The sequence below is a fragment of the Schizosaccharomyces pombe genome (genome assembly GCF_000002945.2).
Source record: "Schizosaccharomyces pombe strain 972h- genome assembly, chromosome: I".
In the NCBI taxonomy this organism is placed as follows: domain Eukaryota; kingdom Fungi; phylum Ascomycota; class Schizosaccharomycetes; order Schizosaccharomycetales; family Schizosaccharomycetaceae; genus Schizosaccharomyces; species Schizosaccharomyces pombe.
The window spans coordinates 703,175-728,306 of record NC_003424.3 but is presented as its reverse complement, the minus strand read 5'-3'; the positions used below and the strand labels follow the sequence as shown (position 1 = coordinate 728,306).

The 25,132-nt window shown below is 35.7% G+C and overlaps 11 protein-coding genes, 16 long non-coding RNA genes and 1 other non-coding gene across 28 annotated transcripts; 13 read left to right on the top strand and 15 right to left on the bottom strand.

Annotated features, from left to right (window-relative positions):
* Window positions 1-61: 61 nt before the first annotated feature.
* fra1 (Fe-responsive transcriptional regulator) lies at window positions 62-2,442 on the top strand. The gene is made up of 3 exons (NM_001355989.2): window positions 62-320; window positions 406-461; window positions 576-2,442. The coding sequence occupies exons 1-3, from the start codon at window positions 231-233 to the stop codon at window positions 2,224-2,226; spliced, it is 1,797 nt and encodes a 598-aa protein (NP_001342933.1). The 5' UTR covers window positions 62-230; the 3' UTR covers window positions 2,227-2,442.
* SPOM_SPNCRNA.2313 lies at window positions 127-1,475 on the bottom strand. The gene has a single exon (NR_191681.1). It is a non-coding gene; the product is annotated as a non-coding RNA (long non-coding RNA).
* On the bottom strand, window positions 2,361-4,057 carry lsb4 (actin cortical patch component Lsb4). Its single transcript, NM_001018447.3, has 3 exons — window positions 3,982-4,057; window positions 3,889-3,929; window positions 2,361-3,801 (listed from the first exon to the last, which is right to left on the bottom strand). The coding sequence occupies exons 1-3, from the start codon at window positions 4,016-4,018 to the stop codon at window positions 2,587-2,589; spliced, it is 1,293 nt and encodes a 430-aa protein (NP_593048.1). The 5' UTR covers window positions 4,019-4,057; the 3' UTR covers window positions 2,361-2,586.
* On the top strand, window positions 2,534-3,758 carry SPOM_SPNCRNA.2312. Its single transcript, NR_191680.1, has one exon. It is a non-coding gene; the product is annotated as a non-coding RNA (long non-coding RNA).
* SPOM_SPNCRNA.2311 lies at window positions 3,994-4,595 on the top strand. Its single transcript, NR_191679.1, has one exon. It is a non-coding gene; the product is annotated as a non-coding RNA (long non-coding RNA).
* A 70-nt stretch (window positions 4,596-4,665) lies between these two features.
* On the top strand, window positions 4,666-9,217 carry vps17 (retromer complex subunit Vps17). The gene is made up of 4 exons (NM_001018446.3): window positions 4,666-5,244; window positions 5,312-5,765; window positions 5,814-6,019; window positions 6,064-9,217. Exons 1-4 carry the CDS (start codon window positions 4,882-4,884, stop codon window positions 6,688-6,690), a joined length of 1,650 nt encoding a protein of 549 aa, NP_593047.1. The 5' UTR covers window positions 4,666-4,881; the 3' UTR covers window positions 6,691-9,217.
* SPOM_SPNCRNA.2310 lies at window positions 4,796-5,268 on the bottom strand. Its single transcript, NR_191678.1, has one exon. It is a non-coding gene; the product is annotated as a non-coding RNA (long non-coding RNA).
* Window positions 5,458-6,685, bottom strand: SPOM_SPNCRNA.2309. The gene has a single exon (NR_191677.1). It is a non-coding gene; the product is annotated as a non-coding RNA (long non-coding RNA).
* On the bottom strand, window positions 6,758-8,931 carry tah18 (NADPH-dependent diflavin oxidoreductase Tah18). The gene is made up of 5 exons (NM_001018445.3): window positions 8,726-8,931; window positions 8,567-8,644; window positions 8,419-8,516; window positions 8,283-8,381; window positions 6,758-8,241 (listed from the first exon to the last, which is right to left on the bottom strand). The coding sequence occupies exons 1-5, from the start codon at window positions 8,858-8,860 to the stop codon at window positions 6,897-6,899; spliced, it is 1,755 nt and encodes a 584-aa protein (NP_593046.2). The 5' UTR covers window positions 8,861-8,931; the 3' UTR covers window positions 6,758-6,896.
* Window positions 9,218-9,243: 26 nt separating the features above from the next.
* Window positions 9,244-9,615, bottom strand: SPOM_SPNCRNA.2308. The gene has a single exon (NR_191676.1). It is a non-coding gene; the product is annotated as a non-coding RNA (long non-coding RNA).
* Window positions 9,616-10,116: 501 nt separating this feature from the next.
* Window positions 10,117-10,188, top strand: SPOM_SPATRNAGLU.01. Its single transcript has one exon. It is a non-coding gene; the product is annotated as a tRNA-Glu (tRNA).
* A 140-nt stretch (window positions 10,189-10,328) lies between these two features.
* On the bottom strand, window positions 10,329-11,322 carry SPOM_SPNCRNA.2307. Its single transcript, NR_191675.1, has one exon. It is a non-coding gene; the product is annotated as a non-coding RNA (long non-coding RNA).
* lcp1 (cyclin L family cyclin) lies at window positions 10,428-11,433 on the top strand. Its single transcript, NM_001018444.3, has 2 exons — window positions 10,428-10,633; window positions 10,722-11,433. Exons 1-2 carry the CDS (start codon window positions 10,503-10,505, stop codon window positions 11,365-11,367), a joined length of 777 nt encoding a protein of 258 aa, NP_593045.1. The 5' UTR covers window positions 10,428-10,502; the 3' UTR covers window positions 11,368-11,433.
* mug65 (spore wall assembly protein) lies at window positions 11,329-12,929 on the bottom strand. The gene is made up of 4 exons (NM_001018443.3): window positions 12,772-12,929; window positions 12,586-12,724; window positions 12,161-12,313; window positions 11,329-12,084 (listed from the first exon to the last, which is right to left on the bottom strand). Exons 1-4 carry the CDS (start codon window positions 12,825-12,827, stop codon window positions 11,686-11,688), a joined length of 747 nt encoding a protein of 248 aa, NP_593044.2. The 5' UTR covers window positions 12,828-12,929; the 3' UTR covers window positions 11,329-11,685.
* A 748-nt stretch (window positions 12,930-13,677) lies between these two features.
* SPOM_SPNCRNA.2306 lies at window positions 13,678-14,220 on the top strand. The gene has a single exon (NR_191674.1). It is a non-coding gene; the product is annotated as a non-coding RNA (long non-coding RNA).
* On the bottom strand, window positions 13,680-15,284 carry SPOM_SPNCRNA.2305. The gene has a single exon (NR_191673.1). It is a non-coding gene; the product is annotated as a non-coding RNA (long non-coding RNA).
* sxa2 (serine carboxypeptidase Sxa2) lies at window positions 13,858-16,090 on the top strand. Its single transcript, NM_001018442.3, has one exon. The coding sequence runs from the start codon at window positions 14,293-14,295 to the stop codon at window positions 15,814-15,816; it is 1,524 nt and encodes a 507-aa protein (NP_593043.1). The 5' UTR covers window positions 13,858-14,292; the 3' UTR covers window positions 15,817-16,090.
* cox4 (cytochrome c oxidase subunit IV) lies at window positions 15,953-17,072 on the bottom strand. The gene is made up of 2 exons (NM_001018441.3): window positions 16,895-17,072; window positions 15,953-16,539 (listed from the first exon to the last, which is right to left on the bottom strand). The coding sequence occupies exons 1-2, from the start codon at window positions 17,004-17,006 to the stop codon at window positions 16,157-16,159; spliced, it is 495 nt and encodes a 164-aa protein (NP_593042.1). The 5' UTR covers window positions 17,007-17,072; the 3' UTR covers window positions 15,953-16,156.
* Window positions 16,092-16,467, top strand: SPOM_SPNCRNA.2304. The gene has a single exon (NR_191672.1). It is a non-coding gene; the product is annotated as a non-coding RNA (long non-coding RNA).
* Window positions 16,589-17,746, top strand: SPOM_SPNCRNA.2303. Its single transcript, NR_191671.1, has one exon. It is a non-coding gene; the product is annotated as a non-coding RNA (long non-coding RNA).
* SPOM_SPNCRNA.2302 lies at window positions 17,512-18,428 on the bottom strand. Its single transcript, NR_191670.1, has one exon. It is a non-coding gene; the product is annotated as a non-coding RNA (long non-coding RNA).
* SPOM_SPAC1296.01C (phosphoacetylglucosamine mutase) lies at window positions 17,828-20,359 on the top strand. The gene is made up of 7 exons (NM_001355988.1): window positions 17,828-17,894; window positions 17,941-18,411; window positions 18,477-18,562; window positions 18,663-18,879; window positions 18,968-19,328; window positions 19,376-20,139; window positions 20,180-20,359. The coding sequence occupies exons 2-7, from the start codon at window positions 18,284-18,286 to the stop codon at window positions 20,250-20,252; spliced, it is 1,629 nt and encodes a 542-aa protein (NP_001342798.1). The 5' UTR covers window positions 17,828-17,894; window positions 17,941-18,283; the 3' UTR covers window positions 20,253-20,359.
* Window positions 18,614-18,977, bottom strand: SPOM_SPNCRNA.2301. Its single transcript, NR_191669.1, has one exon. It is a non-coding gene; the product is annotated as a non-coding RNA (long non-coding RNA).
* Window positions 19,262-19,853, bottom strand: SPOM_SPNCRNA.2300. The gene has a single exon (NR_191668.1). It is a non-coding gene; the product is annotated as a non-coding RNA (long non-coding RNA).
* SPOM_SPNCRNA.2299 lies at window positions 19,986-20,267 on the bottom strand. Its single transcript, NR_191667.1, has one exon. It is a non-coding gene; the product is annotated as a non-coding RNA (long non-coding RNA).
* Window positions 20,317-24,614, bottom strand: rdh54 (ATP-dependent DNA translocase Rdh54). The gene is made up of 15 exons (NM_001018437.3): window positions 24,340-24,614; window positions 24,194-24,292; window positions 24,027-24,102; window positions 23,771-23,985; window positions 23,544-23,734; window positions 23,418-23,491; window positions 23,251-23,382; window positions 23,149-23,212; window positions 23,014-23,112; window positions 22,817-22,974; window positions 22,706-22,778; window positions 22,055-22,670; window positions 21,946-22,015; window positions 21,655-21,903; window positions 20,317-21,619 (listed from the first exon to the last, which is right to left on the bottom strand). Exons 1-15 carry the CDS (start codon window positions 24,516-24,518, stop codon window positions 21,479-21,481), a joined length of 2,436 nt encoding a protein of 811 aa, NP_593038.2. The 5' UTR covers window positions 24,519-24,614; the 3' UTR covers window positions 20,317-21,478.
* Window positions 20,834-23,265, top strand: atf31 (DNA-binding transcription factor Atf31; the record flags this gene model as incomplete). Its single annotated transcript, NM_001018438.3, has 1 exon — window positions 20,834-23,265. The coding sequence occupies one exon, from the start codon at window positions 20,834-20,836 to the stop codon at window positions 21,461-21,463; it is 630 nt and encodes a 209-aa protein (NP_593039.1). The 3' UTR covers window positions 21,464-23,265.
* Window positions 23,587-24,098, top strand: SPOM_SPNCRNA.2298. Its single transcript, NR_191666.1, has one exon. It is a non-coding gene; the product is annotated as a non-coding RNA (long non-coding RNA).
* Window positions 24,615-25,132: the final 518 nt, after the last annotated feature.

The window sequence follows — 25,132 nt, the reverse complement described above, 5'->3', positions numbered from 1 at the left end:
TGGCTGGTAGTACGCAAAATTACTCAACTCCTGGTAAGGGCTTATCACATAGTTTCTACCAACTATTTTATTCGAAAGCTGCAGACGAATACTGTTAACTGTAACATAGTGAAAGTTAGTCTGCTTTTTTAAATTTGACACTTAGATTAGGAGTTTTAATTACTGACAGACTCGATTATTATTGCTCCGGCTGTAGAATTTGTCGAAATTAAATAGCTAACATTGTTATAATGGTTGTACATACTGGTAATCGCCTTAATAAGTTGCGCGAATTAATGAAAGAGCGCGGTTACACGCTTTATGTGGTTCCTTCTGAAGACGTAAGTAGATAAATTAATATGCTAACTTACATAAATCTCAAGTGAAATAAAGAACCCGCTGAACTGAATATTAACAATTATATAGGCCCATTCGTCGGAGTATACTTGCGATGCTGATGCAAGACGAGCTTTTATTAGTGGGTATGTGTTTTAATATTAGTAAAGCTATAGTTTCGTAATCCGCCGTATTAGTATTGTATCAAAATTGTTTGTTCATTATCTTTGAAACTTTTATATTTTTCTAACTGTACCTAGATTTGATGGTTCAGCTGGTTGTGCTGTTATTGGTGAAACATCAGCAGCTCTTTTTACCGATGGGCGATATTTCAATCAAGCATCTCAACAGCTTGATGAAAATTGGACGCTAATGAAGCAGGGATTTACCGGTGTACCCACGTGGGAAGAATACTGTACCCAAATGACGAAGTGTAATGAAAAGGTTGGAATTGACTCTAGTCTCATTACTTTTCCCGCAGCCAAAGCGCTTCGTGAGTCCCTATTTCTCAAAAGTGGTGCTGTTTTAGTCGGTGATCATGATAACTTGGTTGATATCGTTTGGGGGGCTTCTCGCCCTAAAGAACCACTCGAAAAACTGATCGTACAAGAAATCAAATATGCAGGCTTGGGCGTTGATGAAAAACTTCATAACCTTCGTGAAGCCATGAAGGAACAGAAAATTGAGGCATTTGTTGTTTCGATGTTGGATGAAGTGGCATGGCTTTACAATTTACGCGGAGCTGATGTCCCATACAATCCTGTTTTTTTTGCATACTCATTAGTTACACTTGATGAAGCATTCTTGTATGTGGACGAACGCAAGGTTACTCCCGAAGTATCTAAGCACCTCGATGGCTTTGTAAAAATTCTTCCATATGATAGAGTGTTTTCTGACGCCAAGAACTCTAATTTGACTAGAATAGGCATTTCAAGCAAAACTTCTTGGTGTATAGCAACTTCTTTTGGAGAAACTAAAGTGATGCCTATATTGAGTCCTATTTCACAGGCCAAAGGCATTAAGAACGATGCTGAATTAAAAGGAATGAAGGAATGTCATATTCGCGATGGATGTGCCTTAGTTGAATATTTTGCTTGGCTGGATGAATATCTTAATTCCGGAAATAAAATTAATGAGTTCGACGCAGCCACCAAACTTGAACAATTCCGAAGAAAAAATAACCTGTTTATGGGTCTGTCATTTGAAACTATTAGTTCAACTGGACCGAATGGGGCAGTTATCCATTACTCGCCTCCCGCAACTGGAAGTGCAATCATAGATCCGACTAAGATTTATCTTTGTGATTCTGGTGCACAGTATAAAGATGGTACCACGGATGTTACTAGAACGTGGCATTTTGGAGAGCCGTCTGAGTTTGAGCGTCAGACTGCAACGTTGGCTTTGAAAGGCCACATTGCTCTTGCAAATATTGTTTTCCCAAAAGGAACTACTGGTTACATGATTGATGTACTCGCTCGTCAATATCTTTGGAAATATGGCTTGGACTATTTACATGGTACTGGCCATGGAGTAGGAAGCTTTTTAAATGTTCATGAACTACCAGTCGGCATTGGATCTCGCGAAGTTTTTAATAGTGCACCATTACAAGCTGGCATGGTTACAAGCAATGAACCTGGTTTTTATGAAGATGGACATTTTGGATATCGTGTTGAAAATTGTGTGTATATTACAGAAGTGAACACTGAAAACCGCTTTGCTGGCCGCACCTATTTGGGACTTAAAGACCTCACTCTTGCACCCCATTGTCAAAAGCTTATTGATCCATCTCTTCTTTCTCCCGAGGAGGTCAAGTATTTGAATGAGTATCACTCTGAAGTTTACACCACATTGAGTCCAATGCTTTCTGTATCTGCCAAAAAGTGGCTTTCCAAACATACATCCCCAATTTGAAGGTATTGAGAAACTCAGCTATGTTGAATTAATGCAATCGTATACGAAATTACTTCAATGTGTATATTATTTTGCCATCACAAATACTCCTTTGCAATTCATGTTAAAAAATAGCACTACGTTCATGTGAAAAATTATAACAGAATTATAAACATATGATTTTATTGTAGCCACCAATTAAGTACAAAGACCTTTAATGATAGAGCCGGGTTAAGAGTTATTTTTTTTTTCTATTCCTTTAGCGTAAAAACTAAAAAAGTCGGTGCTTCAAAAGTAAAGGGGTAAAAGGGTAAAAAGCTATAAAGAAATAATGTAGGGGGATTAAGGATATATATGATTAATGCACCGGTAAAAACGAAATTACGACAATTTTACATAGTTAGCTGGAAAAATACCTTCGCGGTAGCCAATTCTTCCAGTCCACCAATCATCATGGGAACCACTTCTTTCGACAATATCAATGATATCGCCCTTTTGAAAAGATAGATCACCTGGCTGTTCACCAGCAAAAGAATACATGGCACGGGCTTGGTTTGGTCCAAGAGAATCCTGTTTAAACTTAGGCTTTGGTGCCGTTGGACGAGATGGCTTGCTATATTCTGAACTCCTAGAAGAGAATTGCGAGGAAGATTCTGTGCTAACATCAGAACTATAAACACTTTCTTCGTCTTCGTCGCTATAACTACGACTGCGACGGGGGGATGGAGTATCCGCATATTTGGATCTACGGTTGTCCATTTTAGAAGAACGTAAAGAACCGCCTGCAGTTTTCCGTGAAAGAGATTTACTACGACTGAAACTATAATCATCTTCATCATCATCATCATGAGCCCGACTACGATTGCTGCGGTACGAGTCACCACGACGAGAGTAAGAGGAAGATCGGTCTGCAGAGTCTCGACGTTTAGTAGACTTTGAGGAGGGACCCCAGATATCTTCGGGCTCATCATCAGCATAAATAGGAACATCATTATAAATGTCACCTTCATCACCTCTGTTCAAATTAAATATTTTAGAGTTAAGGACCCGATAAAGGGGATCCGCTGCAGCGGGTTGAGCTACTTGGCCCGAAAGAAGTCGCTTAGCAGTAATATCACCTCTATAAAGACTTCGATTAGCGTCACGACGTTCAACCAACACAGATCCTTCAAGAGAAACACCTGCGAAAAGACCTTTGGTTTTACTATACGAGAACATAGGCGCCATGCCGCCAACACTTGCACCACCACCAGCTTCGGCATTTCGGCCCAAAGGTCCAGCGGCTATTGAAAGGTTTCCACCCAAAGTAATACTTCCCAACCGAGCAAAAGTTTGAACAGCAGCTTTGGAATTAAGTATAATAACAAAATCTGTTAATTCAGAGCCAATTTGTGCGCCAACTCCCATCCCGCCAGTCATAACTGCGGAAGGAGCAGACCAAGTACCATCGTCAAGACGTGCGACAATTAGACCGGATCCAATTCTACCAGAGAAAAGAAAGCCGGCCTTAAGTACAGTCATAATAACTAAGCCTTTAGCATTCGTCAATACCGACGGCGGAATAACTTCTTGCGCTCCAAGAGTTTGCCTCGGGTCCTAAATTAAAACAGTTAATAAAATTTTCTATCAAGGCAATGGGTCATTTAATAATAAAAAGTAAACTTAATTTTAAAATTGACATACCACAAAACTAGTCAAAATTTTCCCAGCCTTCTTGCATTCGCCTTAAATGTTAGTTACATTTCCAACAATAATTGATGATCAGTCATTACATACTCTTTAAAGACGAAGGTAAAGGGTTATGAAGACCCATATTTAGGGATTGTTTTTATGAATGTTTGACGAAGAGGGTAAGTTATAGCAGCAGCATGGAACCCATTGCATCCCAACATATACAGAACTTTAGAGATGAATTCGGTAAGCATACGATAATGACGTAGAAGCCAGTTACTTTAACTGTGGTTAAAGCAAAAATCAGTTGTGAATTCCCAAAATCGTATGTAAATTGTTTAGCGTTTTTTAAATAGATTTGGTTTATATCGAAGTAATTGTTATTGACTCAAAATTATAGATTGCTTAGCATTATGGATGGACGTGCAAATACTTAACGAAACCGATGTAACAATTACCTTACTTCAATCAAGGAAGTCTGAATGTGAAATAACTACACTAATATTTACAACAGCTCGAATGCTGCATTACAATCCTTACAAAGAAAGCACCTGAAAACTATCCATCTAGATTTAAAACCATTCTTTTAACCTTGGAAACCCTTAGACAACTAAAAATATAACAAAATATAGATTTAAGAATATCATTTTAAAGAGACAAAAATACGGTGGATTTGATATACCTAGAATAACGAATCACACTTTGTAATGTAAAAGCAGATTACGAATGTTGTTGAATCGCCGCGATAACAATGTAAGTAGTAATGACAACTGCCCAACATTTGTATTCACTTCTCTTTTCCATTGCAAAGTGTTAAAACCTTCTTCTAAATCTTAAAAATAATCATACAGTATAGAGGCTTGTACTCTACTAGAATTTTGTATAATCATACCCTCCTATCCATTACAATTGATTATTCAGTTATAGCTGCTACTTTCTTGCTTTGTGTTTGTTGAATCCAAATCTAATTATTATCACGTTTGATAGACAACAATCGCTTGACCAATGTCATCTCAACACAGCACAGATGATTTAATGAATTCTCACGTTTTCAGCGGAGGCTTTTCCACCCTTGATGACAAAGGCTTTCAAGATGTTCCTATTCATACTGATATGCCTGGCTCCATATCAGTTGAACCTTCTTCAGAAGACGCGAATGTTGGATCAGTTAATGGAAATATAAACGAAACACCTGTTTTTGAAGCAGATCGCTTGATAGCTGAAGCCACGATGAATCCGTCTGCAGCCTCATCCACTACTGGAGAAAACAGTATCTCGCAAACAGGATCTGGGCCTTTTTTGAGGATTCGAATAGTTGATATTGAAGCTGAAAATTCAAAAGACCCTGTCATAAAAATGAATGTTCAGGTATGTGTGTAACGTCTGTAGTTTATTTTCCCTCCAATACTTAACTCTTCGATTTCTAACTTCGTAGACAACTTTACCGGCTTATCGTTCCAAGTTGTACAAAAATGTTCGAAGAACTCACGCAGAATTTAAAAAATTTGCAAAATATTTAATTTCTACTCATCCCGAATGTTTAATTCCTGCCGTTCCCGAGGCGAAGACATCCGTCAGTAGCGGAATAAAGGAGGATTTAATTTACTTAAAATCAGGCTTACAATCATGGCTTAATTATGTGTCTACAAATCCTAATTTGCTATATGATCCCGAGCTTCAACTTTTCGTCGAAAGTGATTATGGTTATTCTCCATTGATTAATACGGGCAATCCTACATCAGGATTGAAAAGAAAAGCTTTAAAACAGTTTCCTTTGCCACCAGATCCTTGTCAGGCTCTTGCTAATTTACGACCTATCGTTAAATCTTTTTACAAAAATGCAAAGGACGCAGAAATTAAACTTGAAAAACTCGTTAATCGAAAACAATGTACGTAAAAAAAATATTTTTTACATAATTGCTAACTTTTCGACATAGCTTTGGCATTAACACATGCTGATTTGGGACAATCTTTGATCGATTATTCGGTCGAGGAACAGCACAATGGATTAGCAAATGCATTGAACAGGGTTGGAAAGATGCTACAAGCTATTTCAGATGTTCGAATTATGCAATCCAGCAAACAGCTTGTAACATTAGCTGATTCTCTGTGTTATGCTTCCGATAACGCATTTGTTGTAAAGGTAAAAACTTCGATTTTTTTGTAATTTAAACTTACTGGAATTAGGAAATTTTATCGAACAGGCATATCCTTATGCGCGATCTGATAAGTAGTAAAAATCAGACTAATTCCTATCTTTCGGCTGCCAACCGTTTACAAGATAGCCCAAAAATAAGTAAAGCTCGTACAGATGATGCTTTACAAGCCCTTGAGGTTGCACGTGTTCATGAAAAGTTGTTGTCGGATAAAGTGGATTTTGTTACCTTAAACTTGGTTAAAGAATCAAAAACGTATACTAAAAAAACTTCTGTTTCCTTACAGAAGGCAATTCGAGAGTATGTGGAGAAAGAAGCTTACTATGAAAGACGTCTTTTGTCCATAATGGAATCCATCCGTCCCCATATCCGCAACATTGATCCTTTTGGTGGATTGTCGAGACTTGGAAGAGAGGAATATCCACGTCGGTTAAGCAATCCACCTCCTAGTCAAAAAACTAATCAAGATGCTTGGACTAATCGCAAAAGACCTGGCTACTCATCCAGCTTTGACGGGTCGTCTCAAAGTACCTTTAATCCGTCCAACAACGATGGTGCCCATAATACTTCGGAAAATGCTGACGAATTAGTGGAACCCCCAATTGGTAATGAACGCCTTGATCCTAAAAGCGTAGCCAACTTACTAAATGCTATTTAACTAGATTTGCTATGATAATGTTGTTTGATTTGGATAAAATATTAATTCAAGACTTATTTACGTTTTATCGTTGGTAGCCTGTTTAATAATACCGCATTCTAATGATCTTTACTGGTCAAGTACTAAGCAGCAAGATATTCATGGCTGTGTCTTTCAAGCAATATATCAAAAATAACTTTAGTACGTAAGGTATTTCATTGCATTATTTACCAGGTTTCCTGGTAATATCTATTCTTCTTTTCCAATGAAGTGACAAAACTATAACCATCAGATATACTGCAGCCCGAATATTTAGAAACAATGCCAGCAATCGCGTCTTTCACAGAACTAGGCATTTTGCCCGAAGATCCACTTACAAAGAACATGCCATCTTTCTCATTTAATAAATTATATACTAACTCGCCATTTTCTTGAATTGAGTGTTGCACGTATTTCTTTTTTTCTTGATCGCGTGAGAAAGCACAAAACAATTTCAGTGTGCCTTCTTCGGTGTATTTTTCCCAATCCTTTTCAAAAAGAAAATCCATAGATTTGTTTCTACATCCAAAAAACAGAAGATTTTCTTTTAAGCCATTATATATTCGTTCTTGAATTAATGCTCTTAAAGGTGCAACTCCTGTTCCTGGGCCAACCATAATTAATGGCTTATTACTTTGGTAAGATAGATTTAGAAATCCGGGAAGAATATCAATATTAAAAGAGGTATTTTCGTGTAAATCACATATCCAACGACTGCATATACCTTGTCGAGGACTTTTCAATATAGTTTGATATTTCACCAGCGCTACCGCCAATTCCAAAATTCCAGTAGAATTATCACATCTATTTGCTATAGAATATTGACGTCCACGAATAACTGGAAAGGCATCTAATGCATACTCGATAGGTATTTGGACAGATTTGAATTCCTGAAGAGTTTCCAAAACAGTCCTTCTAGGCCTAGTTGTGTAATCATAATAATCATCAATGTTTTTGTAAGAAGAAAATTCTTGAAGACGTTCTTTATGCATCTTATTATTTGAGAAGTGAGATGCCATTTCAAAGAATGTTCTTGATGGTACTGAATGGATTGAAAGGACGTATTTCACAAGATTAAAAACGTTCAAAATATTTGGAAACCAGGGAAGCTTGCGTTCGGCAACGTTGGAAGAAATAATCAAAGGAGAGTATTTTATGGATTCCCAACCCATGCATTCAATGAACGAGTTAACGCTCATATCATCATTCCAAGGATAAAGAACAGCAACGTCTCCTGGCTTCCACCTTTCAAAGTTTGGAATTTTAAAAGCGAGATGACGAACATCTTGCCAATGCTTTATATTACTTATCCGTTTATTATGTACAAGAGTTGCTTCAATTTTCCCACGAGAATGGCGAACAATATTATTATCTTCAAATCCTTTTACTTTGCAACCTAAACTTTCGTCTATAATAATTTGGAACGAAGGCGGTAGCAAATCGAATTCTCCGAAGGCTGGACGAGAGGGGGTTTTTATGGCAGCCAGTTGAGAATATAAGTGATTGCACCAATATGCAAAAACACCTTCAACACTGCAAAAAATAAGTAAGAATACTTATTATCATTAACTTACCCATCAGGATGCTGTTCATCACCCTCACCACGCGAACTAAACGATTGTGCACCCAACTGGCGCAACCGACTATCCAATTTTTTGGAAGCCCAATTGAATCTATATGTTATTATTCTCTCCTTTGAAAATAAGTTACCTCGTATATGAAGTGTCACCGCAACCAAACACCGCATATTGCATATCATTTAAGAAAGTGTTGGGTAGTTTTTTTCTTAGTAAGAATCTCCAAAATTTCTGCTCTCACATTAGTATCTAAAGACAAAAGAAAATTTTTATTCACGAACCCTCATATTAAGGGGCATCTCCCCTTGACCAGTTGTACTGCAAATAAATACACATTGAAGTGGACGCAACAAATTTTCCTATAATAATTAGTTAGATCAAACTTTCATTATTATAGATACATATATATATATATATATATATACAGCTACTATGCTTACTAAGTTGAAATCATCCATCGAATTTACCAACACATCGTAACCCATTCGTGTAAGACTACGAAATAGTGATTCCGCTAAACCCTCAGCGGTTCCAGTTTCGGAACCATATAATATGTATATGTGTGAATTTTTCATTTTTCTTAAGTTTGGATTGAAATTTTGGCGCAGAAGGGAATGCGGCACCTTGCGCTCAGTTTGATAAAGGTACGTGCAAGACGAGTAGTGCGATAGTGTAAAGCATTATGCCAACTTAAAGCCAACATAGGAATTCCTTAACGCTACCAATTAATTTTCTTAAATTTAAGAAACGTTTACTTTATTAATTTTGATGGTAAAACAATTTGTTGATTTTGACTATTGCCAAAGTGGGTAATAATTTAATGAAAAACTAACAAACTTAAGAGGTCTTTGCTTTACAAGATTTCTTTTTGGCGGTAGACGTTAAATATAAATATGCGTAGTTTATCTTTTTAAGAGCGATGGTAATAAGTAAAATACTGCTTATCAAATACTTTTGTTTATTGAACTTTTAGTAATTCCTTCGAGACAATTTAGATCCAACAGCCGAATCCTAAGTTAAAGCAACAACGCTGAGTTCCATTAGATTGCCGAGTGCTTTGATCAAACACGCTTATGGTGAGAGTATTAAATGGCGCATTGTTTATGACTTTCCAGGTAGTAAGCTCTTTCAGTAACGACAGCTTAATTTATCAGATCACATAAGATAGTAAACTCAATGTCGATCCCATGCAACTGAACATATTGAATATTTGTACAACAAGTTTAAAAATTCAGATGCTAACGATTGTACGAGAGAATACAATAGAGATTTGTATAGCAAAAATGTACTCGCACCATTGAAGTTTACATATTGCAAAAGGCCCTATCTGAATTGCTATATGGTATTGAGTTACTTCTTTAACATTTAGTTACCACTAACATATAATAGGTTTTTTTTGTCTATAAAAAACATGTAAAAGATTAGAAAATTAGATTTAAAGGCTTGTCAGTGAGTTCTTGATATGAATTTACTCAGTTAAACGAGATTTAGATTTAAAATATATCCAAAAATAGGAAATTTATTTACAATGTTCTAAAATTCAAACTTAAGGTCCAATCTCAACAATCACGAATAATAATAACAATAAATAACCAGAATTGTTTCCAGACAATCACAACAAGGTCATTCATTGTCGCATACACTAAAGTAAATTTTAAGTTTTTATTTAATGTAGCAATCGACACTTCTATTTATACTCTCGACCGATATTTAAGATTGCCAGTAGCTTACCAGAAAAAGTACTATTTTCTACTAAATTTTAACAATTTAATTTTTAATTAACAAAATTTTACTGTACATATATTACATTGTGCAACAAGCAATCAACGGTTCCGTTGTGGTCCAACGGCTAGGATTCGTCGCTTTCACCGACGCGGTCGGGGTTCGACTCCCCGCAACGGAGTAAATTTTTACTACTACTAGAGTAAATCACTTTTTGAATTAAAAGCAAAATTAATGTTTTGAAGAAGTTACGTTCATTGTATTGTGAGAATTTAGAAGATTTTATTTGATCCTGAACTACGAAATTCAATTCAAAGCGAACCTTTTATTTAATGGTGCAATTTGCTACAAGTAGCAATAATTTGCTCTAAGTGACAACAATCGCTCAGCGAAACTCCCACCGTATTCTTATGCAAAAACGCAGGTCATGAACGGGGTATGGGAATATCGTGTTTTCGGTTAAGTAAATAATTCTGATTCTTGAGGAATATTCTGATGGCAGATTCTTTGGTACATTCCCTTGCCTCTTCTTCCCAGTTAGAAGCCTTTGATTCTTTTGAATATGCAGAGGAACTATGTACATTAGGTTCTGAATGGATTCAGGAAGCAGGCGTTCTTTTGAATCTGTAAGTCTTCTTACATTTATTTTCCAAAGCTTTTAGTAGCCGGATTGTGGCGATAAAATGCATTTGAACTTTTTATTAACATTGTTAGAACTCAAAATTGTGTAATTGTTTGTTTGATTTTGTTTCGAAGATACTGCACACTTTATCCGCCGAGAGTTCCCGATCTTGATGCTATCGTTATGGCTTGTGTGTCCATTGGAAGTAAAACTACCGAAACTCCAGCTTCTGTACAAGACATATGTAATGTTGTAGTCTATCTTAAAGAGCGTTTCAAGGACACGAATTTTGAAGCACGAGGATTCATTGCTCACGATTTGTACAGTGAGGAGATGTATAGTTCCAGGAATAGATTATCAAACATGGAATTGGAGGTCTTACGAGCATTGAATTTTGATACCCATATTGTCATTCCTCACAAGCTGGCAATTCATTATCTACAAACATTACAGCTAATTGATAACAAAAAGCTTTTACAAATAACATGGAATTTTTTAAACGATGCTAGCCGAACTCGACTTTGCGTTTTGTATCCTCCGTTTAGTTTGGCATGCGGCTGCATCGCAATGGCAGCTAGAGTTATCGGTATGAAATTACCCAAAGACTGGTATCGAGTCTTTGATACTACAAAAGAAGAAATCGATTCTTTAACAAGCATTTTGGAAAATTTTTATAAAACAAGCGCTATTGCTCATAAAACATTGTATCTCATTTTTACTGAGCAAGTTTCTGCTTAAAGTGTACATCTTCCTGTTTAACATTGCAGAATGGAACACAAATATATCCTTATTTAAAAAACGAGAGTATTCATTAATTGTATATACCTTTCTGTAGTAGTAGTGAGCGAATTGTTAAGATACAAGTTAGCGACATCAATTTTGCAAACTTGGCTATAAATAAAGCATAAACAACCATTAAAAAAACACGTGTGTATCTTTAAGAACGTATCACATCTTTCAGATCCTTTTCGTTTATAGAGGAAAGCATTCGAGGAAAGACGATAATAAACTAATTGAAATGGATACAGTCAGAAATTAGTGGGCTGATTATCTTGTTCAATCCTGGGGAGTTGGAGATTCTCGTAAAGCCACTTGGGAGGTAGATGCTTCTGCCGCAGTCAGCGACGCATTTAGGAGTTCATTAGCTTTACGGCAACTATGTTCAAAAACAAAGTTTTTGAGAAGGTCCTTTTTGCAGTTTTTTACATAAACCTTTTCATCTATACTGGCGGAAGCCAAAAAGGTTGCTAGGGCTTCCAATTTTTCACGGTCAATTCGACTATCCTGAAGAGCGCGTAAAAGGGCGGGAATGGTGGTAACCTCTGAAAGATCAAAGTCCGATGAATCATCTTCAAAGCTGCTTCGTGTTTGAGTACTTGACCTTTGTATGGGATATGAAGAGGAGATTGTGAAGGACTCTGGAACAAGAGGAAGTTCATCTCGTCGCAATTCTTTCTATAGAAAACGTTAAAATATGAACGGAACGAATTTTCAAACTAGCACAATTAAAGTAGCCTGTGATGTATTATACCTTTTTTCGCTTCCGGATCCATCGTCTGCGACGAACAAACGAATGAAGAGAAACCGGTTTACCATGCCAATTGTTCATGGTAAATGAAAACCCATACTGCCAACCTGATTCATCGACATCGCCGGACATGTCAATATACCAACGCTGCCATGCCTATACATTTAAACTGCTTTTTTGGTAACACATCCATTCACAAATTTAGCTAACCAAAAGCAAAGAACCAAATGAAACTTAAATAATTGAGCCAAAGGATGGTTCAACTACAGCTAATTTCATTGGTGTAAAACAAATAGCTTTCTTAAATTCAGAGAGGAAAATGTTACAACAAAAGCAGTATATTGTTAGCAAACAGTTTTCAAGCAAACTATATGCTGGTCTTATCGCTATCGTCCTAGAGGAAGACAGAGAAGAAGTTATTGACATACCCATTCCCAACTAGGATCAGGACAAGTTGCTGTTTTCGTTGAGACAGGAGACGCAACAAAATGCTGATCAACCCAAGGAGCAGGGTCAAAATTCAACAATGATTTTTCAGAGAAATAGGGTACCCCACATAGCATAATACTAAGTATAAATGTTTAGTTTCAAACTGCAAAATTGCTTTGTCATACCCACGTTGATTTTCGTAGAGAATATCAAGATGTGAAGTCCTTTCAGATTCCGTCATCTATGCAGGATCTTATTTAGTTCCATCTAGAAATTAAGAGAGAAATTATAGGAAATAAAATCTATATTAAAAAAGAAATTAATTAAAAGCTGTTTATTATAAAGATTATGGGGTAGTGGGTTCTTTATTGTATGTGCAAAACGGCGGCCGTTTTGACAACAGCCGATTTTTGGTGTTTACTAGCTAAATGACGCAACAAGCTACTAAACAATTTAGAGAATAATATTTGGTTAAAGTATATTGTTAAGTAAACAACAAAATGTTTTATATAAAAAACTTCCCCATAAAAGCAAGTTGCAGACAGAATACAGCTGTGTTTGTTTGCAATGTTTTTTTTGGTGCACCAAGTTACTATTCATTCTAGGACGGATATAAATATTAATAGAAACTGTCTTTCGAACATGAAAACAACAAACTGAAGCTCTTTTTACCAAAAAAGTTTCATGATAAGTTTTTTCATGCAATTGCAATAATTTCTATACTATAATTCAAGAACGGATCAACAGAAAAATTGAGCTACATGGCTAGAAATCCGCCATTGTGTGTTTTAACCATGCTTTAAGAAACATTTATTTTTTTCATTTAATTAATCACTATGTTTATTAGTATATTGTATATATAATTTTTAATTTTTTTCTTTTTCTTTATATTTTTATATTTATTTATTTTTATTAGTTTTTAAGTTTCTCACATAATATTTCAAGGTCTTTAAAAAGAAATAGTGTTACTAATATATAAATGTATTTATATTTTTTTAATTTAGTTATTTCTTATTTTTCATTAATACAACTAAATTATTTGACATTGATTTTTTCTTGTTATCTATCTATTTTTTATTTTATTTCTTTATTTCTAAGGGCTAAAGCCTTCATAGCAAAAGTCAAATTATTCGATTCCACCGGTCATAAAACAATCAATTTTCTCCATTCTTTGAGTCGCCTCGCATTGTTAAGCATTAAGAATGCATAAATGATCGCTGCTGAAATAAGCTGGTTTTCGATTTAAACAGACCATAGGTTATTCTAGTCCTACCCTATTCACTTGCCGCGTAAACGAAACAATTGGTTTTTTCATTAAGGACTATTGTGTTGAAAAACTTAAATGAATTAGCCTATTACTAGTAAATGGTACTTCGCTGGGTGTCTTTGTTGCCCATCTCTATTGTTGTTGATTGTAAACAATGGACAATGCTAATCTATTCAAGTGAATCCCCATTATTATGTATTATCATATATAGCATGCAACTCTTATGAAAATGAATCAGATAAACAATCCGGTTTCTTTATTCGAGTAAGTCATAGCATTTTCACATTTTTCGAAATACTGAAGCGTATAAAATTATAGTCACTTTTCAAGAATTGTTTCGAAACTGAATACATCAATATATTCCAAATATGATAAATATTATATTTAATTTAGCGCTAACGCTTTTCTCATAGGCTCAAAATCATTGTCTCTCTTTTCAATGCTGTCTTTATTTTTGAAATCTCTTTTTGCTATTATAATAATTGAATTGACTATCATTCACGCTTTACCAACTTACACTGTACATTGGAAATGCAGTATACAACAAGCCAACACGAGTTCTGCTTCCTCGAATCAGACTGTTCAACCTAGACAACACGCTGCTCCTTCTTCGGATCGAATTAAATCACTTCCTGAATTTAAGGGATCATTACCGGAATTATATTCTGGATACTTGGAAGCGAATTCCGATAAATCACTTTTTTATACATATGCCCCTGCTGTTGTTGATTCGGAAACTTTCATAGTATGGCTTCAAGGAGGACCTGGATGCGCTGGAACATTAGGCTTTTTCAGTGAAAATGGACCCATTGAAATATCCCAAAGTAGCCCCTCACCATCCCTTAATCCTGAATCTTGGACAAACTTCGCCAACATGTTATGGTTAGATCAGCCATTTGGTACGGGGTACTCCCAAGGACAGGCGGCATATACAACTACGATTGAAGAAGCTTCTTCAGATTTTGTAAATGCCCTGAAATCATTTTACCAAAAGTTTCCCCACTTAATGAAGAAAAAGCTCTACCTTGTCGGCGAAAGCTACGGTAGCATATGGAGCGCCAATTTTGCAGAGGCATTACTTTCTGAACCATCTTTGAATATAAATTTTATGGGCGTGGGAATCGTCAGTGGACTTACGGCGGACTACGAAACTCAAGAACAAATTACTGCTTCTATTTGGGTGGAACATATCAGCAAACTTGGATACTATTTTAATAATACTTCTTCCACAATATCTGAAGAGTTTAAAAAGCGCAATAAAGAATGTCAATATGATTCAGTTTTGAACAGATTGACGTTTCCTACTGAACAATACCCAATATGGAGACCAGAGTACAACTTTAGCACATCTACTTCTCTAAGGAAGCGGGAAGCTCTCGATGGTGAAGACATTGGGAATGTATTTAATTCAATTTCTGGATGTGACTTGTATTCCCTTTCTAACTTTTTACTTTATCTAGAGAACAGCTGTGTCATAACTTATGATGTTAGCCTTGATTGTAGTTTCAATGAGTATAATGATCCCTTAATCACATACCTGAACAGAGAAGATGTTCGCTCTTCTTTACATGCTACGAAAGCTTCAACTGCGTTGACAAGCGGCGAGGGTGTCTTCGCAGACGGATGCAATTTTGACTTATACAAAAAGATTGTGAGTAACAACGTAGAATCAGTTCTCGTTGAAATAATTCCACGCTTAACAGAAAAATACAAAGTGTCTTTCTTAGCTGGGGCATTGGATCTTCAAATTCTTTGGACCGGAACTCTTTTGGCATTGCAAAATACAACATGGAATGGATGGCAGGGATTCACTCAATCTCCTGGAAGTTTAGAGACAACTAATGGATTTACTTTGGATGAACGTAACTTAGCCTTTACATTGTCCAACTCGGTTGGGCACATGGCTCCATCTAAAGACCCTCAAATGGTTAGAGAATGGCTTGAAAATACGTTGCTTTATTAAAAGTTTAATATCGGAAAATTTAAAATACAAGTTTATTGACTTACCACTGATGTGGTATATCAATAAATAACTATCGTTTATGAAACTCGGAACGATAATTAGATCATATTTCCGCATGACTACAAGAAAAAAAGAATGGTGCTTGAATTAACAACTAAGATATGGTTGAATAGATAGAATTATTTATAAGATATACGTTTACGAATAATCGAATCGTTCCCAAAATAAGAAATAGATCAGCATACAGTTTTCATTGATTTTTCAAAGTTCAAATAAAAGAGCTAAATTGTTATAAAAGAGTATGAAAATAGCAAGGGGATATGGAAGATTGGTAAGCATACTAATGACTGTGTTCAGCGTTGGGATCTCCCATGAATTTTAATTTGTATACAGATCCGCATTCAGGACAACGGCGGAGTTTGTCTTTGTAGACAGTCATCCAAATTAAATTATGTGAACCAGAAGGACTACCAGTACAGCCAATATGACGGTAAGGATCAAGAGAAGTGACCATTATAGGATCCGTCAATGTGCCTTTACGAGAAGCATCCAACGGTTTCATATCAAATGCATCTCTCCCTGAAAGCTCTGATAAAAGTTCATATCGTTCCAAACCAGTGGCTTGCTCCAAATCAGTTGGAACCTCGCCGTCACGACCACCAGGTCCGATCAAATCAGAAGGTTCCTTAGCGTTGGCTAATTCTTGAGCGGCGGCTTTTACAACTAAAAGAATGTTAGTGAAGGAGATAAAAATTAAGCTAAAAAGCCCTAAAATGTATCGGCAGCACAAATTAACAAGTCATATCTACTAAGCGACTTAATAGATGAAATAGAAAGCGTTTTAAGAGAGTGGGCTATAGGCAACGTCGATTTTCATTCTTTTGATTACTTTTTAGGTCTGTAAAATATAGAAAAGAATGAATGGGCACACAAGCCTAACTTCCGATATATAATTAATAGCAAAACTGTACATCGGAGATCAAGAGTCAACGGAAGCTTTACTCCTATAGCCAGTACTAAACAAGCTTTAACCATTAAGCTGCTATGACAAACTTTACTAAGCTTTCAAAGGACTTACCGTTTTGCTCATTACGGCGGATTGAAGCAGAAACAAAGCCACGGTACAGAGAAACAGTACTCCTGACCGCTGCTCTTTGTCTGGAGACACGAAGCATAGAATTCATAAACATCTTAAAAGACAATTATTGATGATTTATAACCTGATAATGGGTGAGATGGGGTGTTGTGTAGTTTCCAACGTTGGTCCGGTATTGTGTAACGAAATTTGGTAGGACAGCAAGCTACAACAGAAAAAAAGATGAGAAGGTTAACAAAAAACGGAATTATTTCTTAAACAGTTACGAATAAGATGATAATGGGGAAGTTCCAATATTACTATTGCCTTAATTATATTGTATAAAAAACGAGTAGTATGAGATGTCCTTTTCTTGATTGACTATCGGTGCTCATAACTTGCTAAACATATCTGAGTGTTATAATTAAAGGGATCATTGCTATATTTCTACTGATTGTTTGTGTTTTTTAAGGTTCATGAGCTATACCCTGGAAGAAATTGACTTAAATTGTTTTGTTTACTCATTTCTTATACAACTCTTTATGAACTAGAGGTTTAATGTATCATGTTTGCCTCGGGAATATTAATTATTTTAAAAGCAATATGACCGAAAGAAATAAATTCCCTAGTGATGAACGATTTTCAGGTCGTTCATTTTCGATCTTGTCCTCTCAATTATTACAATCCGTTTGTTCTATTGTTTAAAGCAAACATGCATACATTCTCTGTATATTACTGACCACATTGTGTTAATCAATTAAATCTAATACGAAATACTATTTTTTAATACCTTTTCGTTGGTTCATTTAGTCGTTTCTTTTCATCTAGTTTATTCACATTAAATTTCATAGCTTTTCATAATAATTGTAAAAAACGTTGAGGTGTCTTTCTGCTATTTTGTAGCTAATTTACAGAGTTAACTATTGAGTCAACCAACTAAGTTGTTTATTTAGCAACTTCGAACATAACCCAAGCGATGAAAACCAAATTGATAAATATTTATGTAATAAAGAAAGAGGAAATATGTGAAGCTTTTATTAACTTCGTAGACGTTAAACTATTCCCAAATTTCCTTCTAATAACGAATATGTATTACGCAGTTCATTATTCCGCGATATTTAAATTGCCATAGTTTGGTGATAGTTGACGCGTTTGGCATCAACTTAGTAGCAATCCAGTGCTTATTCGGGACTCGAATATATCTTGAGAACACAAAGTCATATCTCTTAACTTCTTAAGTGTACTTTTTTATTAAGAGAGCTTTGAGGTCAACCTGTTTTCTCGAAGCTTAGGCTTAAGTGACTTCGTTCTTCTTCCATTCATAGTTTCGATACTTTAACAAGTTTTTTTTACAAAGGATCGTCAGACTTCTGTATCGATATTTTCCCCACTATGTCTGATGCTGAAGACAGCGATTCGATTGTAAATGAATTTGTAACGGCAATTGTTCGAGAATCCGATAAGTTTGCCAAAGTGCATTCTTATCCCATGCAGTATGGTACTGGAGGATATCGCGCTGAGTACGTTGATAAAAAAAGAAACTTACTTTTAGTTTAAATGGAAATTATTAACATTTTATTTATAGCGCTGAGCTGCTTTCGAGTGTTGCTTTTCGCACAGGCGTAATCGCCAGCTTTTTGTCAGCCAAATTGCATGGACAACCTGTTGGACGTAAGACACATACTTTTATTATTGCGAGATGATTCATTTACATATTGATATCCATCTTGTTCCTTTGTATTTCTTTGAGTTTACTTACTAACAATCTTAGTTATGGTGACTGCCTCGCACAACGCCTCTTCCGAAAACGGGTTAAAGATCGTAAACATTTTGAGTAGCCTGGATTCTAGCAAATGGGAAGCATACCTGGATCAAGTAGTAAATGCGGATTCCGCTGACGAATTAACGGTTTGTTTAACTTCAATTTTGAAAAAGGCAAAGATTATTCCCGGTTCTGAAGCTCGGGTGTTTGTTGGCTATGACTCAAGGTTTGTTTTACTTTTATTGTCGATATTAGATCACTTAATTTCTCCGCTTTTTTAAATCTTATGTCCAAGACTAACATCTAATACTTAGGTCTACTTCAGAAATCCTTGCGCAAGCTGTAATTGACGGTATTGTGGTCTGCAAAGCAAAGTACGAAAATTTTGGCCTTTTAACTACACCTCAGCTACACTACATGGTCAAGGCTTCTCAAACTTATGGTACCCCAGATGCAATAGGTGAACCTACTGAAAGAGGGTATTTTGAAAAGCTGTCGAAGGCATATCAATCCTTAATGACAGGAAAGAAGATTAAAGGGACTGTATTGATAGATGCTGCTAACGGCGTCGGAGCGGCTAAGATAAAAGAACTGGCCAAGTATATTGATCCAAAGCTGTTTCCTATCGAAATCGTAAACGACAATATTGATAATCCTGAACTGTTGAATAACTCGGTAAGTTTTTTTGATACATTGTTTACAATTGCATGCTAATTTACTAGTGTGGAGCGGATTTTGTAAGGACTCAGCAAAAGCCTCCAAACGGTATTAGTGCCCCAAAACATGCCCGTTGTGCCTCTTTTGACGGGGATGCTGATCGAATTGTGTATTTTGCGTTTGGCTCTCACAGCTTTCATCTGTTAGATGGTGACAAAATATGCGCTTTATTTGCCCAATTTCTAATCGACCTAATCCGTTCTACTGGTTTGGACCTTCAAGTTGGTATTGTTCAGACTGCTTATGCAAATGGAGCCAGCACGGCATTTTTCCAAAAAACTTTAAAGGTACCGGTTTTATGTGTGTCTCCCGGTCTTAAGCATCTTTACCATGCTGCTCAAGCTTACGATGTTGGAGTATTTTTTGAAGCAAATGGTCATGGTACAATTTTAGTCTCTCATGCTGCATTATCAAAGATAATTTCTCATGAAGTATTGTCTCCAGCCCAATTTAATGCCTTAAAAACTCTAAAAACAGTCTTTGAATTGATTAATCAAACTGATGGAGATGCTATTACTAATTTACTTTTGGTGGAAGTCATTTTGGCTCACAAAAATTGCACTTTGAAAGAGTGGAATCAGCTATATAGCGAAATTCCTAGTCGTCTAATTCGCTGTGAAGTAGAAGACCGGTCAATTTATACTACTACTGATGCCGAACAAAAACTAGTAACACCGGAAGGACTTCAAGAAAAAATTGACGCTTTGGTAGCAAAATACACGGGCGGTCGGGCATTTGTTCGATCATCTGGAACCGAGGATGCTGTTCGGTAAGTTCAATGTTAATTATCATTCTAACTCTAATTGTAGTGTGTATGCGGAAGCTAGTTCAAGGGGTGAATCTGAGGATTTAGCCCTCCGCATTGTTGAACTATTACATTAAACAATTTTTAAATTTAAATGTTAATGACTAAATTGGTTATGATGGAACTGTCTTGTTTAATGTTGTTTTTAGGGATATCTAGTAATAATTTTGGTTACCCAAATTCTTATATAATATCTAACAAAAATATGTGCATACATATGCGAATATACTTGTATACAGTTTGTTGATAGTAATTTTTTAAAATAACCAGGCATTATAATTTTGTTGTTGTGTTCACAAGAAAAAGTGTTTGTTTACATGGACTTCCTCACAATGCTTGAATTTAATATTCCCTCATAAAGGACTTATATAAACCTCGCGTGAGCAAACAAACGCTCATATTTGTATCAAGCTGTTATAAAGGATATTGACGGAAAGTTCAATAATTCACCTATTTACCAGTTAATCGGCATTATCCAGCTGTACAAATTTTATCGTTTATAGTGATCACTTTGAAATCGATTATTAAAAGAAGTTGGTGCCAAAAACTCATAAAAAAAATCAAATATATAATTCTACTCGTTTGCGAAAAAGAAGTCTTTCATAAGACGCTATAAATTTTTCTTAAAAAAATTATTGATCAATAAATCATTTTCAGCATGACCTACGAAACAAATACACCAACCGAGGAATCCATTATTCCGAAGCATGAAGATGGAGAAGAATACAACTCAATTTATCTTTCTCGTTTCGAAAAAGACATCTCAATTTCCCAAACCCTCGATTTTTCACAATTTATGCAAACTCAGATTTTATTGACAGCCAAACGTAAAGCTTTAGAGCTCGGCGACGATCGATCCCCTATTAACAATGATCCATATAATATCAGGAGAAGCGATTTTGATGAATTATCAGAATACACTGCCTCTAAAAGCCCCAGTATAATTTCCGAGGCTTCACACAACTCACCATCACGAGAGCTGGATGACTCAGGTGATGAAAACACTTCCAAATTAACTGGAACTAAGCAGTCAATGTTGAAAGCCAGAAACAGACAAGCTGCCCAAAAGTGTAGGATAAAAAAGAAAAAGTACTTACAAACATTACAAGACCAAGTCAACTACTACACTTCTGAAAACAAGGAGCTTTTGCAAAGTGCTAATGATTTAAGAGAAGAAATAATTAAACTGAGAACCTTGGTGTTTGCTCATAGAGATTGCCCAGTATCGAAGGCTTGCTCAAAAGCGTTGTTTCTAATGGGCAAGGAAAAACCGCTTACGCCTCCTTAAAAGTCCGAAATAGATCTATTCGAACTTTTTATGCATTAGACAGTTGATAGGTAAAGGCTCAAGAGGGATATAATCTTCTACGCCATTCATAATACTTAGGTCATTCGGAAATTGCCAAGTCCATCCTTGAAATGCGTTCTCTGGACACTTTTTCCCCTGGCCATTAATATTAGGATGAAAATACAACTTACCAAATTAGTATCCATATATTCAGAAGCCTTTTTCCAAGAACTGATTTCTTTATCTTTTTCCTTCGTATTTGGGGAATCAATCGTATGGTCAATTTTAGTTAACGGATCTTTTTTCTTTGTTAATGAATCAATTTCATCAGAATCAAATGCTAATTCATATGTCAAGCAAGTTTCAGTTTTTGAATATGAAAAAAGTGTCTTGATGTCTTCACCCGTAAAAAAATTCTTCTTTTGGCTTGCATCGGAATCCTACAATCAAGTCAGTATAAAATTTTATAATAAATCACATACTATGAACGAACTTGAAAGCCCTTGCTTAGTATTTTGGCGAATAAAAATGCGCTCATCTAGCATTCCACTGCTGCATAACTTAATATGTTATTCGTAAAAGCGGTCGTACCTTAAAAATGTGTATATACAGACTGGCCGCTTTTGCCCGCTTCTATATATCCTTGACAATGCTTGCAAATCTTGGGCAGGGTTCCAACTTGGTTCGTAAATTATTAACCTAGTGGATCCGGTAAGATTTAAACCGCAGCCACCAGCTTTGCTTGAAAGTAAAAGCACACTAAATTCTTTGAAGCTGGAAGTATTGAAATTGTGTACTATTAAATCACGCTCAGAGAAAGGAGTACTTCCAAGCAATTTACAGAAACGGACATGCAAAATTGATAAAAACAATTCAATCAACTCGAGAGTTTCTTTATATTGGGACACAATAACAGCTTTTTGGCAACCCCTTTGGAAACTTTTAAGTAGCGCAGCCAATATTTGCAGTTTGCTAGAGGAGAGCAACATATTCTCTTGCTCGAATACATGCTTATCTTGCAACTCCGTTGACAAAAAATTTTCCTTTTCATTTCTCAATAAAATGGTGCTATTGCATATCTTGCTCAAGCGAGTCAAAATTTTAAGATAATAGCCCTTCTGATCAACGCTTGACTTGAAACCATCGAGAACATGTCCATAAACATTCTCTTGTTGATGTGTTGGTTTTATGAATAAAACAATGTCGGCTATTATGTTAATACTGATTTTAATATTTGCATACTTCTTGGCGGTAAATGTTTAGCCAGTATATTGGCTTTCCTCCTTAACGTGAAATTGCTTGTAAATTCAAAAAGCTAAAAATCAGTATAAAATTTATCTTTAGTAAACAAACCCTTTGAAGTCTTGCAGCTCCCAATGATATGTCCCTAGAGGAAGCATTCATTGATCTACTCCTTAATATAGGCCGCTCATACTGAGCTTTAAAAGAATTTGGGGTCCCCAGAGATCCAGGAATTATAAAGTTAACCATAGAGAAATATTCTGACAAATCTGAGCGGTTAAAATTAAATAGCATTCACTGATTCATACCGTTTTGTAAAGGCGTACCAGTGAGAAGAAGCCTCTTTCTAGTTTTTAGCTTATTCAGCGTAATCCAAGTCTGACTACTCATGGACTTCAAGCGGTGAGCTAAGATTAATAAACTATTTATGAACAAATCAATACCTTCGTCGCAAATTAGAAGATCAATATCAATCCCGCATCCATAGTTTCTCAAGTACGTACAAACCTTTAGCAATTAGAAAAAAGAATAAATAAAGGAATTACCGTTTCATATCCTGTAATGATAATCGAATAAGTTTTGTTCGACGTAAATTCTTGGAAATCTTCAGCGCATCTAGCTATATAAACATGAATACGCTCGTGACCGAGCCAATTATAAAACTCATTTTCCCAATTCTAGCCATTAGTAATGAAGTTTTGAAACTTCTTACCTTCAAAAGAGTGACAGGTGCTACGACCATTGCATTGTTTATAGTCGAAGAACGATTGGCGTAATAAGACTGCTCTAAATAATAAGATTAGAGAATGAAAGTTAAAAAAAACCCTAAGTCTCATACTCAATAAAGTCCAGACAACTGTTATAGTTTGCAACGTTTTTCCTAAGCCCATTTCATCAGCCAAAATTGCACTATATCCACATTTTCCTTCCATTCCTAATAAACAGTCGTAAAGAAAGGAAACTCCTTCCCGCTGATGAGAATAAAGATGCTTTGAAAGGAAAGGATCAATAACAACATCTACATGCGTCCTGTAATGTTAGATCAAGCATTCACTTTTACCATACCTTGGATCCCAAGTCTTGGGCCTGCTCATCACCAAAGCTCCAAGCACAGTAGGATCATGCCTCGGTTTGGGTAGTGCTGATATTGTCTGGTACATTGTGTTAGGTCTCAAAGGTGGCTTGAATTTACGCTTCATTTCAGGCATATGAACGTCTCGGAGAGAATCATCTATATGTGTGCCTGCTTCATAACTTTCTGCAGAGATTTCCTTCTCAATCTAAAGATGATGAGAAACATTCGCTTACATGTATATCTTACAGATATTTCTTTCCCGGAAATGCGAAGCAATTCTCCTTCTTTGATTTGTGGCACCCTCGAATGACAGGATCCGAGTCTTTAACATATATTAATAAAAAATATCTCTCAATAAAAGATGCTATATTGTTTGCGACTTCATTTTTAGTAAGTTCGACATGTAGGAATACCTTGTAAAATCTGAATTATAAAGAGTCAAATTTGAGTCTTCTCTAACGAGAAAGCCATCCCCTTCCCATGTTTTATGTTTCTTCATAGTAATTTTTCTCCTGACGCGTTTAGTCATGAAGTCAAAAAAGAGATTGTGCTACCATACCATACAACATTGTAATAAGCAATTTTGTTTATGTCGATATTTGATTTTCCTTTATGTTCATTTGCATTTTCAGATACTTCGTGTGAGGTAGTTGCTGTTTCTGTTTTGGTATAATTAGTAGATTGATGTTTTATGGTAGATTCAATTAATGGACATTGAAAAGTAGCTCTTCGTTTCATGTTCAGATTTCAGTTTTAATAAAGTAAGGTTTCAATTCTCTTTGGTAACTGTGTTTATTTACTCAACAATACTATGAGACCGAACGTGTGGTGTTCAAGTTAGACAAATGCAAGCAGTTCTGAAGCATGCGCGTAAAAATCGGTTAGTAATATTTTGCACTTCTAGGTACAATCATCATTTTGAACGTAATAAACATTAATAGTATCACACGTACTAAATTAAGGTCTCTTGCTTCTGTTCATATAATTTTTTTTATTACTAATTAACTTTCATCATGTTAAAGCAAAAAAGGCGGCAATTTGTAACTTATCATTAAATTTATAGCGTAAAATGTTTTAAATTAAATAAATTATCTACAATTTGCAAGAATGAATTCCCGCAAAATGTTTCTATTCAGGTATTGTTTCTTTTGACTAACAAGAACAGTTTCTGAAAGGTAGAATAAACAGCGATGAATATGGGGGTATTCAACTAAATTTGTCCATTGTTATCAACAAAATTTGCGAATGTTTACTTTTAATTAAACAAAGTTAGCGCATAATGCTTAGCCTGTTGTTATCACTTTTTTCTCAATCGTTATTAGTAAAGACAGGTTTCTTAGTTAATAAATTAT

What these genes read in the sequence shown, in the direction of transcription:
- mug65 (NM_001018443.3), bottom strand. Translation starts at nt 12,827, where the DNA reads ATGACGGAATCTGAAAGGACTTCACATCTTGATATTCTCTACGAAAAT. An exon ending in CTGATCCTAGTTGGGAATGG is followed by an intron (nt 12,314 to 12,585) that starts GTATGTCAATAA and finishes TTAAATGTATAG; the next exon opens with GCATGGCAGCGTTGGTATAT. An exon ending in GGATCCGGAAGCGAAAAAAG is followed by an intron (nt 12,085 to 12,160) that starts GTATAATACATC and finishes CGTTTTCTATAG; the next exon opens with AAAGAATTGCGACGAGATGA.
- tah18 (NM_001018445.3), bottom strand. Translation starts at nt 8,860, where the DNA reads ATGAAAAATTCACACATATACATATTATATGGTTCCGAAACTGGAACC. An exon ending in CGATGGATGATTTCAACTTA is followed by an intron (nt 8,645 to 8,725) that starts GTAAGCATAGTA and finishes TAATTATTATAG; the next exon opens with GAAAATTTGTTGCGTCCACT. An exon ending in GGTGACACTTCATATACGAG is followed by an intron (nt 8,382 to 8,418) that starts GTAACTTATTTT and finishes AATAACATATAG; the next exon opens with ATTCAATTGGGCTTCCAAAA.
- SPOM_SPAC1296.01C (NM_001355988.1), top strand. Translation starts at nt 18,284, where the DNA reads ATGTCTGATGCTGAAGACAGCGATTCGATTGTAAATGAATTTGTAACG. An exon ending in ACTGGAGGATATCGCGCTGA is followed by an intron (nt 18,412 to 18,476) that starts GTACGTTGATAA and finishes TTTTATTTATAG; the next exon opens with CGCTGAGCTGCTTTCGAGTG. An exon ending in CTGAACTGTTGAATAACTCG is followed by an intron (nt 19,329 to 19,375) that starts GTAAGTTTTTTT and finishes CTAATTTACTAG; the next exon opens with TGTGGAGCGGATTTTGTAAG.
- fra1 (NM_001355989.2), top strand. Translation starts at nt 231, where the DNA reads ATGGTTGTACATACTGGTAATCGCCTTAATAAGTTGCGCGAATTAATG. An exon ending in ATGTGGTTCCTTCTGAAGAC is followed by an intron (nt 321 to 405) that starts GTAAGTAGATAA and finishes ACAATTATATAG; the next exon opens with GCCCATTCGTCGGAGTATAC. An exon ending in AGACGAGCTTTTATTAGTGG is followed by an intron (nt 462 to 575) that starts GTATGTGTTTTA and finishes AACTGTACCTAG; the next exon opens with ATTTGATGGTTCAGCTGGTT.
- cox4 (NM_001018441.3), bottom strand. Translation starts at nt 17,006, where the DNA reads ATGTTTATGAATTCTATGCTTCGTGTCTCCAGACAAAGAGCAGCGGTC. An exon ending in CCGCCGTAATGAGCAAAACG is followed by an intron (nt 16,540 to 16,894) that starts GTAAGTCCTTTG and finishes ACATTCTTTTAG; the next exon opens with TTGTAAAAGCCGCCGCTCAA.
- lsb4 (NM_001018447.3), bottom strand. Translation starts at nt 4,018, where the DNA reads ATGGGTCTTCATAACCCTTTACCTTCGTCTTTAAAGA. An exon ending in TTTACCTTCGTCTTTAAAGA is followed by an intron (nt 3,930 to 3,981) that starts GTATGTAATGAC and finishes CTAACATTTAAG; the next exon opens with GCGAATGCAAGAAGGCTGGG. An exon ending in AAATTTTGACTAGTTTTGTG is followed by an intron (nt 3,802 to 3,888) that starts GTATGTCAATTT and finishes GTTTTAATTTAG; the next exon opens with GACCCGAGGCAAACTCTTGG.
- rdh54 (NM_001018437.3), bottom strand. Translation starts at nt 24,518, where the DNA reads ATGAAACGAAGAGCTACTTTTCAATGTCCATTAATTGAATCTACCATA. An exon ending in GCTTATTACAATGTTGTATG is followed by an intron (nt 24,293 to 24,339) that starts GTATGGTAGCAC and finishes TAAACGCGTCAG; the next exon opens with GAGAAAAATTACTATGAAGA. An exon ending in CACCTGTCACTCTTTTGAAG is followed by an intron (nt 23,383 to 23,417) that starts GTAAGAAGTTTC and finishes ACTAATGGCTAG; the next exon opens with AATTGGGAAAATGAGTTTTA.
- vps17 (NM_001018446.3), top strand. Translation starts at nt 4,882, where the DNA reads ATGTCATCTCAACACAGCACAGATGATTTAATGAATTCTCACGTTTTC. An exon ending in TCATAAAAATGAATGTTCAG is followed by an intron (nt 5,245 to 5,311) that starts GTATGTGTGTAA and finishes CTAACTTCGTAG; the next exon opens with ACAACTTTACCGGCTTATCG. An exon ending in ATAACGCATTTGTTGTAAAG is followed by an intron (nt 6,020 to 6,063) that starts GTAAAAACTTCG and finishes TACTGGAATTAG; the next exon opens with GAAATTTTATCGAACAGGCA.
- lcp1 (NM_001018444.3), top strand. Translation starts at nt 10,503, where the DNA reads ATGGCAGATTCTTTGGTACATTCCCTTGCCTCTTCTTCCCAGTTAGAA. An exon ending in GCAGGCGTTCTTTTGAATCT is followed by an intron (nt 10,634 to 10,721) that starts GTAAGTCTTCTT and finishes TAACATTGTTAG; the next exon opens with AACTCAAAATTGTGTAATTG.
- sxa2 (NM_001018442.3), top strand. Translation starts at nt 14,293, where the DNA reads ATGCTGTCTTTATTTTTGAAATCTCTTTTTGCTATTATAATAATTGAA.